This window comes from Hydra viridissima, unplaced genomic scaffold (genome assembly GCF_058129835.1).
Source record: "Hydra viridissima isolate aposymbiotic clone 2 unplaced genomic scaffold, HvirCarnegie_v1 scaffold_7, whole genome shotgun sequence".
NCBI lineage: Eukaryota > Metazoa > Cnidaria > Hydrozoa > Anthoathecata > Hydridae > Hydra > Hydra viridissima.
Genome location: NW_028324306.1, coordinates 10,808,164 through 10,819,708, shown reverse-complemented (window position 1 = coordinate 10,819,708; position 11,545 = coordinate 10,808,164). Strand labels below are relative to the sequence as shown.

General features: G+C 29.0%; 2 protein-coding genes and 1 pseudogene across 2 annotated transcripts; all 3 read left to right on the top strand.

Annotated features, from left to right (window-relative positions):
* Positions 1 to 82: 82 nt before the first annotated feature.
* Positions 83 to 2,577, top strand: LOC149886116 (uncharacterized; annotated as a pseudogene).
* Positions 2,578 to 2,645: 68 nt separating this feature from the next.
* Positions 2,646 to 6,631, top strand: LOC145194562 (uncharacterized). The gene is made up of 7 exons (XM_090094327.1): positions 2,646 to 2,741; positions 2,859 to 3,048; positions 3,510 to 3,599; positions 3,801 to 3,955; positions 4,285 to 4,349; positions 5,611 to 5,735; positions 6,442 to 6,631. The coding sequence occupies exons 1-7, from the start codon at positions 2,646 to 2,648 to the stop codon at positions 6,576 to 6,578; spliced, it is 858 nt and encodes a 285-aa protein (XP_089950453.1). The 3' UTR covers positions 6,579 to 6,631.
* A 1,808-nt stretch (positions 6,632 to 8,439) lies between these two features.
* Positions 8,440 to 10,581, top strand: LOC145184434 (uncharacterized). The gene is made up of 4 exons (XM_080060104.2): positions 8,440 to 8,838; positions 9,394 to 9,695; positions 9,860 to 10,122; positions 10,253 to 10,581. The coding sequence occupies exons 1-4, from the start codon at positions 8,649 to 8,651 to the stop codon at positions 10,302 to 10,304; spliced, it is 807 nt and encodes a 268-aa protein (XP_079916230.2). The 5' UTR covers positions 8,440 to 8,648; the 3' UTR covers positions 10,305 to 10,581.
* The last annotated feature ends 964 nt before the right edge of the window (positions 10,582 to 11,545 follow it).

Below are 11,545 nucleotides of genomic sequence, written 5' to 3'. Positions count from 1 at the left end.
ATGTATGTATGTATGTATGTATGTATGTATGTATGTATGTATGTATGTATGTATTTAAGTTAGTAAAAAATATTTATCTAACTTTTTTATTAATTGATTGCTTCAGTGTTCTTAAGTTTATGTAATTTCAACAAGAGTGCTCAATGAATAAAATTAGATTATATTTTGTTTTATGCAATAAATTTAAAATAAAACTACATAATGTTTTCTACTTTAAGTTTGATGCTTATTGCAATCATCAGGTAAAAAATACATGCTTCTCGTTAAAAACTATTTTTTATTAGTTAAATGATGGAACTTGTTTCATAATGTTTCATTTTCCACAAGTACTTAGTGTTGTTGAGTATTTGAGCTTTTTGTAAATAAATGTTTGTGGTTTGCACATCTTTCCATTCTTCTTCGGATATGCTAATATACACTTTGTTAGATGTATAACTGATTCATCCTGCTTTACAGATTTTGTCTCTGTTGTTTCCATGATCTTGTCCCACTTTTTTGTTTCCATGTTAATTTTTTTGGATAGGCACACAGACAAACATGAACATTCAAAAATCCATTTAAATTGATTGATATCACAATCTATAACTTTTTCAACAGCTTTTTAACATTATTCTTTAGATGTCTTACATTAGTAATTGGAGAGCACGGAATCGAGAAACCAATAATCTAATTTATGATGCTCTGCAAAATGATTCTGATGCAGTTTGCAATTTGTTAACAATGAAGTTGAATCTCTTTGTTCTGAGTCAGCTAGTTGTAGCAATTTTGATCATGGTCCTATTGAGAACATAAGTGCTAATAGTAATACATCGAATTTTGATGATCTTTCTGATTTAAGTTTTGACAATGATGAGCCAATCACAGGATGTTCTCTTTCTGAAAAACTAGCATCCTGGGCTGTTCGGAACAAATGTACACGTGCATGTATTAATGAACTTTTAGAGATTCTCATTGATAATGGACATAATGACTTAAACCGAAACACTGATGAAAACACCACGGTATGTGCATACTTTACCTTTAAGTGGGGGAGAATATGTTTACCTCGGTATTTTAAATGGTATAATGAAAGTACTAGAATCATACACAGGAGACAGGTTATCTCTAAATCCAATTTATTTTGAAGTTAATATTGATGGACTTCCTTTGTTTAAAAGCAGCAGTAAACAGTTTTGGCCAATACTTGGTGCATTTGGTGAAATGAAACCTTATATCATAGCATTGTACTGTGAAATGCAAAAACCAGATCCTGTTTCTGAATTTCTAAATGATTTTTTAGTAGAATTTTGTGATTTAAAGGCAAAAGGCTTAAACTTCAATTTGTTCTTTAAAGTGGGTTTAAAATATTTTTGCTGTGATGCTCCAGCAAGGCAGTTATTAAAATGTATTAGGGGGGATAATGGGTATGACTCTTGTGAAAGGTGTACTGTTCATGGCACATATGTTGAAAATAGAGTTGTTTTTGAAGAGCAAGATTGTCCTTTGCGCAATGATATTGACTTTTCACAGCAGAGTTATCAAGGAAGCCATCAATTGAACCAAAGTATACTTCTTGATTATGACATTCCTTGTGTTAAAAACTTTTTGCTGGACCTAATGCATTTAGTTTTTTTAGGTGTTATGAAAAGGTTACTCCAGTTTCTGAAAGAAGGTGCAAGAGTATGCAGACTATCTCAGAAGAAAATAAGTGAAGTTTCTTGTTATCTAGAGCAATTGAAGTTACCAAGTGAATGTGCTAGGCAGCCAAGATCTTTAAAAGAATTAAGACTGTGGAAAGCCACTGAGTTTAAGCAATTTCTCTTATACACTGGTCCAGTTGTGTTAAAAGGAGTTCTTTCAAGGGATAGTTATGTACATTTTCTTTCTTTTAGTATTGTCATAAGAATTATGTGTTACACAGATTTTGAAAGAAGAACTTCATTGTTACCATACGGCAAAGAGATTTCTATGGTCAAACTTTTGCAACATATAACACACATTCTTTGATACATATACATGAAGATGTATCGAATCAAAGAGAAGATCTGATTTCAATCTCCGCTTTTCAGTTTGAAAACCATATGCAGGTGTTAAAGAAATTCAAATAGTCCTCTTGTTCAAGTCATCAAAAGAAGTACTGAATTAGAGAATGCAAGTGAATCTATTAAGCATAAACATGCAAGAGATAAGATCTCTACTATCAACAGGGATAGTTGGTTTTGTTTAAAAAATGGAGATTTGGTCTGTATAACAGAAAAGTTGACTAACAAGTTGTTTAATTGTAAAGTTGTTAACAAGAGGCATACAAGGTATCTTTTTCTTAAACCTTGTGACTCTAGAGATTTGGATATTTATGTATTCAATCAAGATACTCAAATGAACAATAAAAACATTTCTAAAGATGACATTCTTCAGAAACTTGTTTGTTTAACTTGGAATCAAAGTTATGTTTTAATGCCCTATGTTCACAGCATCAGATTGTAAAATTTCTAAAAATATTTTTGTTTATCTATTTGACATACTGAAAACTATGTTATTATGTTATGCTTTTTTGAAGTTGTGAACATCATACTTTTAAAATTACTGTATACTCCAAAACTTTGACTTTCTTATAGTTCACAGTTTTTATGATCTTTATGTCAGATATCAGATATCTATTGAGAGGGATGTACACAAGTTTTATGTGTGATTCCCTCTTGATACATAACAGTTATTGGGACTTACAACAGCATTATTATTTGCCACCATTAATTCAGAGGGCTGTAGTACTCATAGATATGTAGGGATTTCAAGGAGAAAATCAAACTTTTACTAGTCTTAAATGTTTAATTTGTCATAATTTTGTCATAGAGTCTACTTTTCTTGTGATTTTATTTTAGTCTAAAACAAGAGCTTGTTGGGTTGAAAAAGATAAAGATTATGAAAGAGTTATTCCATCAAGCTGGGTTGATACAACAAGAAAAGTGGTGTATTGGCCAAATGGTCTAAATGTAAAACACGCATTTGAAAATTTAGAAACTCCCAAACCTGGATGGAAACAATTCTTACTTATCAAATGCAAAATGTGTGGTATGTAGGCATTATTTACCAAGTGCTATTGTGTATTTTTGTTGTACTTATACCAGAGAAACTAAGCCATTGTGAGTGAAGAGTTATGTTTTATAGCACTTGATCTATTTTTCAGTGATCAAAGACTTGTATTATATTCAAGAAGTCAAAGTGAGAATGGCCATAAAAAATATAGGTGGAAGATATAAGATGATTTGTTTTTACATAAGATATTTATAAAGAAAAATCATATATTTTTAAAGATTGAAATTCATAACCAAATTTGATTTCAAGTCACTTTCAAGTAAAACAATAAAATTTCACTTTCAAGTGAAACATTAAAACTATATCACAATATATGGGAATAAACTGGTATTATGCTCCATATTTTGTGATGTGGGTGATTTTGATTGTTTTTGGTACTTTTGAATCTAGTAAATTATAGACAATTTAATCTCTATTTTCTATTGCTATTTTTTAAGGTACAAAAGAAGACTGTAAAGGCTGTACAGATTATACAACAACTGAAGAACAACCAACAGAACCAATGGAAAAAATTATTTCTGATAAAGGTAAGGTTGAGGTGATGTGTTCATGTTATATTGTAGATGCTCTCAATTTTATGGTACTTTGTATGTTGTATATTAACATATCGTTTAGTTAATTACTATTTTTAAATGGCTTTTTTGTGCTTTAATCAGTTTAGAATAATTAACCTTCTTTCCACTAATTATTGTTAGTGTCTAAAATACTTTTTTCATTTTGACTTTTAGAAAAATTTTTTCCAAATATACTTCCTACTTTTCCAACTCAGAATCCATTAAATATACCTCCAACCAAACATCGGCTTCATCAGAGCTCATCACAGCGTTCCAACAAGCAATCAAGTTTTAATGTGCAACATTTTCAACAGAATATCACAACAATCTAACTCAAGCAAAACTACTGAATCTCATTCAAGCAAACATTTGAAATCCACCCCAGTTAAACCACCACCATCAAGTGTCTCAAATGTCACCAGATTTGGTTCAGTAGCAGTATCGCCAATTGTCAATAACTCTACCCCTATGCAAAGAAAAGATGCTGTACGATTTAGACGTAGAGACTTCCCTATGGATGTTGGGGGTAAGAATTTTTATTATCTAATTTTGTTATAACAAATTGTATAATAAAAATATCTGTTTTTATACTATTTACAGTAAAACAAGCAATAAGGTAAAAAGTAAAACATAATATCAATAGTATCTTTCCTTTTAGGTTGCTCGTCTTTCAAGAGTTGGTGGGATTACATTGAAAGAAAATGTTAAGAACATGTTGGAAAGGTATGATACTTTTGTGGGGACTGGTAGCACTGAATAAACATTAAATGTGCAATATAATAACAAGCACAGAAATTTGTCAAAATGTATTAATAGTAGAGTAACTTTCAAGTTTATAAAATTTTATGTCTATGCTGTTGTAGTTCATGGTCATAATTTTTTACACAATTTTCTTTTATGCAGACTTAAAAAATGGCTATTTATGAGTTTTTGAATAAAAATTTTTCCCCTTGCATCAGTAGGCAACATTTTAAAAGAAAATCTTACTGGTTATCAATTATTTGAAAACCTAAGTGCACTGACATGCATATTTGATAGTTAAAAATAATTATTTATCAATATATTGGTTCCAAAAACAATATCTTTCGTTTTCGGAATCAACTTCAGAGTATAACTCAAAGAATGAATACACACTTCATTTGAGAAATCAGGGACAGACCATTACTGTTATTAAAGAAGGTATTGGGTAAACCATGAGAACTGATATAAGTATGGATACAACCAATAAAATGACTGCAATCTTGATCCCCCATACAGCTATGGCGAGCCAACTGGACATGTCATATTGGGAAATAGGCTCCCTCTTCAACAAAGAACTCAAATATGTATATTTTAAATGTATTATATTTTCTTAAGGAGCTTGCAAAAAATTTTTTAGGTCTCTGTGGCAGTCACAACACTTTGCGCCAAAATCTGCATTTTTTAAGGATTAATTGAGTTTGGTTTTTTTTTGACTTAATTTAAAAAAGTACTTGGCACAAGTTGATGTAATAGAAATAGGAACTGAAATTTTTTAACACATCACATTTACATGATCAATTACCAAATATGTCATATACTTGTCTGTAGCACACTCATGTCTCCAGATATTTAGTAACCACTAAGAATTTCAAATTTTGTGAAAAAATGGCATCTGCTGGTGCAAAGTAAAAAAAATATTTTTTTTCAAAACATTAAAAATATACTTTAAAATAACTTATCAACTTTTTAGTCTCCATAAAAGTCAATAAAAGAAAATTGTTGATTTCATTTTTTCTAATTTTACGGAGTTAACAGTTTTAGTGGCTATAATAATTAGGGAACAGAAATTTTGTTGATTACAGGGGTTTTTTAAGTATCTTACTGATTTTATGGGGACTTTTATTTTTAAAGGGATACATGTATGTATGTATATATATATAAAACTTGATGCGTGTACATGGCAAATATGTTCATAAAATTATTCTTCTTTCATTATTTTTAAATTTTTTCTTTCTTTTTATAGTCTAATGTCACACAAAGTTATGGCTTGTTTTAACATGAAAGGGACTAACCGCAACGAAAAAAATAAGAAAGATGTTCAGGATAAACTAAGTTTTGAAAAGTTAAAAGTTTATGAGCTTATCATTGGTAATTTTTTCTTCTTTTATAATAAAATGTTTAATGTACCATATTTTACTTTAAAGATCGGCAAATTATTTTAATCCTTTTTAAAGCATAGAATTGAAAACTTTTCCTGATAGTCAATGGGAAATGACAACATCTCATGAGAGATGTGTGACAATATCTCGTGAGAGGTGTGTGACAACATCTCATGAGAGATGTGTGGCCACTTATGAGAGTTGTGACATTTTTTTCAACTCTCAACTCTTCACTTCGAAATATGAATAGGGCCTCTACGCGGAGAAACGAATTGAGCGCGGTACTTCCAGAGACGTGGAAAAGTGTTGAACTACAAACCTCATGAATACAAGGCGAGCGCTCTACAATTCTACTACCGCACTAAAGTTGACAACTATTCTACCACCGCACTAAAGTTGACAACAATTTAGCTGATTTTAGCATTGACGAAACTCTGAAGTAACAAAACAGACTTAATATTGGTCTGTTTTATTTACCTTTAAAGGTGGTAAATGGGTCTAGTTTTCAGAAAGTTTTTAACGTTTTCAGTCAGTTTAAGCTGTTCTTGTTGGGTAGTTTATGAATTATATTTTTAGATTTCATTAGTTGCTTGTTTTTCTAACCGAAATAACTTTACTTATGTGATTTGAAATTCAAAGTTAGTTAAAGTTCGTCTTTATATATTTATGCCTTTATACTGTGAACTTCTATTTAGATAGTGTCATGAAGAAAAAAAGCGAAGTTACGTTAGTCGATATTAAAGCGGAGGTTCAAAAGATATTGCGGTATGCTCCTAGCAAAGTTGTTGGCAGGGATGGTGGGGGTCTCCAGAAAGATACTAATACAAAATAGAAAGTTGTTTTTTGTAATGCTTTTACGCTAGAAAATATGTGCTATTTTTTTAATTGTATTTGTTATGTTGGTTTAACATCGCTCTACCACATAATGACATCGTCTTTACGTCAGTATTCTGGCGTCATTCCGACGTTGATTTAACATCGCTCGACGTTGGTTTAACATCTCTCGACGTTGGTTTAACATCAGAATTCTGACGTCGCCCGATGTCTTTTTTTCGACGTCGCCTAACCTTTCCATTTCCAACGTAAATCCGACATCGATCCGACGTCAGCTCCGACGTCGATCCGACGTTGTTTCGACGTCGCTTTGCCCACTGGGTTTGATCAGTTTGAACCCTGCGAGTAAATGCCACATAATATACACTTAAAGGAAAATTTATGTCATTTTGAGTACAATTAAAGGTTGCACAATTTGTATGATTTTTTGGCTTTGATGCTTATAGCGGTTGATTTTTTAAATTCTTTAATTAACCTCAAGCAAGTTAAGTTTAAGAAAACTGATAAACTTTTTTAATTAAACTAAAAGTACTGTGGCAGAGGGGCTGATTAAAATTTAGTATACCATTTATGATAATTCGAATAGAAGCGACAACTGCAATCGATTTATCGCTGATCCTTTTTGATATTTCAGAAATGTAATATTAGTAAAGTATTAGTAATAAGGAACTGATAACAATCTTAAGAAATCAAAAACTTCTATTTGGATTGTTGTTAACTGCATAGTAATTCAAAGGAGAAAACTGAGCATGGGACTCAGAGTGAAAACTGAGCATGGGAAATCTCTTTTTCTTTTTTTTTTTTTTTTTGCCGAGATCTCATTTCTTAGCTTCATGTCTATTAATATATTAGCCAAGAAATAGTTCTAAAGGGTAAACTGACGGTATTCTCTTCTACTTATTATTTTTTTTTTTTTACATAAATTTTCTCATATTTGTGAGCGATTTTAGTATTTATGCGCAAAACAGAACATATCAACATCAAATAACAGCTTTAAACAATAATTCGATTTAAGAATCAAAATAAAAAGTCAGTAAAAAAAAAAAAAAAAAAAAAAGACTGTAGGTCGAATTTGAAAGAAATTTCAGATAACACTGGTCTAAAAAAATATATAATAAACTCATTATAAATGAAATAAACTTCTTTAAAATCAGTTTTTCTTGAAAAGACCTTGTTTTATGCTTAAAATATACTTTGGAAACATGTAAACTAAAAACATGTTACAAAAAAACAAGTAAACTTAAGTCCTTAAAAGCCTTTAGAGTTGACATTAGTCACTCTTTTCCTAAATCTTTACTCAAATCGAGGTTTTTGTCAAGTATAGAAATAAATTCTCAGCTGAATTTACTAATAAATCGAATTTCATGATAAACAAGATTTCTCAATCATTAATGAATATATGGCGATATTCTAAAAGCCAGTTTGTTTCTAAAAGCCAGTTTACAGGTCATCTGAAGATAATTAAAATTGTATTATAATGGAAAAAGAACAAGAAGCATTTTTTACATCTTTCTTTATTTTTGATATTTATAAAAAAAAATAATTAAAAAATTTTTAATATTTTTTACAGAAATTTCTAAAACTCAGTTAAGAGAGAAGAAACTCAATAATGAAATTCATAAACTTTTTCTTTTTTTACAGAACATTTGTTGAATTTAAAGTTTTTGCACTAATTTATGTTCATAAGGAAAAACCTGTCTATAAAACTGCGTTTACCGCACTGAAACAAGGATAAAACAGATGTTTGAATCAAGTATCTCAAATAACATATTTTATTCTTAAATTTTATCATACAAGAAACAAAAGTTGTAAAACTTTATTAAAACCAAAATATTTTTTGTTTAGAAACACTACCTAAGTTTTCTTGATGTTTTTATAAGATAATTATTTTAGTAAAATACAACTGTTAAAACGAATTGCAAAAAATATGATTTGAAAAAAAATATTTATAATCGTTTACAGTATTCAAATAAAGAAAACTTTAAACAAATGATGGTTCATTCTTTAAATAGAGGTTTAGAAATTTTAACTTATTTTACATTTTGATTAAAATTTTCAAAGACTTCAAATGGCTTCTACAAGTGATGAAGATATGGAAAGAGGCTTTATTACAGATGTTACAGATTATTTAAGATGCAAGACCAGTATCTGTAAAGAGATCACGCATTTATTGTCGAGGCCTGATCGATTTATATCGATAAATGAACGAGAAGAAAGAAGTGTTTTTGATCTTGAGCTTATCAAAAAAGTATCTAAAGGTATCTAAAAACACAGTAAACTCTATCTTTATATTTTTTTACATTTTATAAAGATTTTTTATAGGATGAATAAATTCACAAAAAACCTTTTTTGTTTGAAACTTTCTTTGAGGAAAGTTAAATCTCAATATAAAAAACAAATTAAAAAAGCAGAGTTAAAAACTCAGTTGTAAATTATAATAGAAGTAGTATGGTTAATTGCAAAATACAAAAAATTTAAAAAATGAAATCTAACTCATAGTCATAAAGAATAAAGGATGTTTAAAAATATCAAAAAACCGTTTAAGTATGAAAATCCCTTTTTCAAGTCTGAAGCGATTTCAAGTTGTATGTTTCATGTTCAATGTAAATATGTATGTTTTTACTTTTATTTTGTGATCAAGAATTGTAGAATTAAAATAATTCTGACTAAATAATTATATTTATATTACCAAAAGGCAATTTTCTCTTATACAAAATATTATCGGAGTCTCTTTTACTAAAATTTGTCATTTTGATTTTTATCCAATATTCTATAAAACTCTTTTTATCCAATATTCTATAAAATTCTTTTAGGAAAATACACAACCCGATGGCGAGGAATTAGTATGATGAAAGACACTTTTGATATGACTATTTATGAACAACTTCTTTGGGAAATAAAACCCCAAACAATATTTGAAACTGGTGCATACACTGGAGCATGTGCCTTATGGATGGCAGATATGATGAAAATATATAATCTTCCTGTACAAATTTACTCCATAGATATCAACGTAAAGCTTGTAGACCCTCAAGTTGCGACCTGCAAGAACATTATCGTAAAGAAAGCAGATGTCAAAAAGATCAACGAAATCTTTTCAGAAGAATTTTTAAAGGTATTTTATTAAGTTATCTTTTTGATCGGCTTTATTGAAAAAATTCAAACCGGCATAAAGAAATGGGTATTGCATCGCCCAGCTTTTTTATTTTTATTGCTAATTTTTTATTGCTCTAATATTTAATAGAATAATGAAGAAAAATTTGAAAACCATTTTCTTAGAAATGCGCTCATCCATGGATGATATCTGAAGATTGTCATGTTGATGTAACTGGTGTTATGGAGCATTTCCACAAATATATGTGTAAAGGTGATTATTTTATAATAGAAGATACCTCACCTGATACACCTTTAATTAGTGGTCAAGGACTGCTACATGATCAGTATGATAAGTGGGGAGCAAGAAAGTTGACTTTAATGAAAAACTTTCTGAAGAAATACGATGAATTCTACAGAGTAGACACATTTTATACAGATTACTTCGGGTACAAAAGTTTAATAAGTTGTATTGTGCTATTCAATAAATTATAGTACATTTTTAATTAATTATAATTGTACATGATATTAATTTAATTACAGCTTTGCCACATGTTTTTATTGTCAATTTTTGTTTAGATATAATGGGACTTTTAACTGGGATGGCTACATTAAAAGAATTAAAGATTAGGCATCAAGTTAAACATCACATTTAAATTGAAATTCGACTTTGATTTTGCATTTAGAAAATCCTTAAAAACCAGATTTTATTATTTCGAAATTACTTATTTAATATTGTCACTTATGCCACTCCGATTTTATACTGTAGTATGCTTCTTGTTTTGGTTAATGATCCTTTTCCTACAAAAAAAAATTTTCGAATGCGTTTGACGTTTTTTTGGAGAGGTTTTATTTTTTCAAAGTAAAATTATGCGCAATAATAGTGTGTGTGTGTATATGTATATATATATATATATATATATATATATATATATATATATATATATATATATATATATATATATATATATATATATATATATATATATATATATATATATATATATATATATATATGTATTAATCGGATTTCGGCTCTTCAAGAAAATCACCATAATGTAACTCTTGTACATGAAGCTAAACATGGACTGGAAACTCTATAGCTGATCGTTTTGGTACCAAAAATAGTTATAACTACACTACCGTACATTTTTATATAGACGATTTAAAATTATTTGAAATTGTAAAAGACTCTTTAACTACTTGATCAGTTTTAAACATTATTTGTTTAAATTATGGCTTTTTTATTACTGAATAACTAGTTTCAAAAAGTAAAATAAATTTACATCATTTAAAAAAAATTATTTTCAAATAACATTCTTACGCAAACTAATAGATGGTTTAAAACTTTTCTATAAAATTTGTTTGTTAGAAGTTAAAAATCAATTTTTTCAATTAATAATTGTTTGCGTAACTTTTTGGATTAACACTAATCATACCAACACTTGATATTTCTACCATAGCGGATCAAATGACCCGGTTTTATGTTTCCTGCTTGAATGTATGAAATATGGATGTTAAGAAGGAAACAAAAATAAAAATTAAATTTATTATAATTATACAAAATTCCATTGCTATTACAAGACCATTTCTATTACAAACGCAAAAAATAAGAATTTTTAATTTATTGTTCATCGCGTTTTTTACGTATAAGTGTGTCCATTGTACATTTTCCGCAAACATTTTTTACATTCAAAGCAAATTTTGTTGGTTTTATTTTCTTTACAGTATCCTAGTTGACACCTCTTACGTTGATAAGCATCTATAGTAGAATTAGGCGACGATCCTTTCGTATTTTGTTCTTTCTTTTGGTTGTTCACGGGCTTCTCGAAAATCGACGTCAAGTTCTACTGCTTGAGTAAAATCAGCGTC

Bases quoted from the DNA above. Each gene is read 5' to 3' on its own strand.
- LOC145194562 (XM_090094327.1), top strand. From the start codon at position 2,646: ATGTACACAAGTTTTATGTGTGATTCCCTCTTGATACATAACAGTTAT. The intron at 3,956-4,284 runs TAACTCAAGCAA...CTTTCCTTTTAG, and splicing joins AACAGAATATCACAACAATC to GTTGCTCGTCTTTCAAGAGT. The intron at 5,736-6,441 runs GTAATTTTTTCT...ACTTCTATTTAG, and splicing joins AGTTTATGAGCTTATCATTG to ATAGTGTCATGAAGAAAAAA.
- LOC145184434 (XM_080060104.2), top strand. From the start codon at position 8,649: ATGGCTTCTACAAGTGATGAAGATATGGAAAGAGGCTTTATTACAGAT. The intron at 9,696-9,859 runs GTATTTTATTAA...CCATTTTCTTAG, and splicing joins TTTCAGAAGAATTTTTAAAG to AAATGCGCTCATCCATGGAT. The intron at 10,123-10,252 runs GTACAAAAGTTT...ATTTTTGTTTAG, and splicing joins TTTTATACAGATTACTTCGG to ATATAATGGGACTTTTAACT.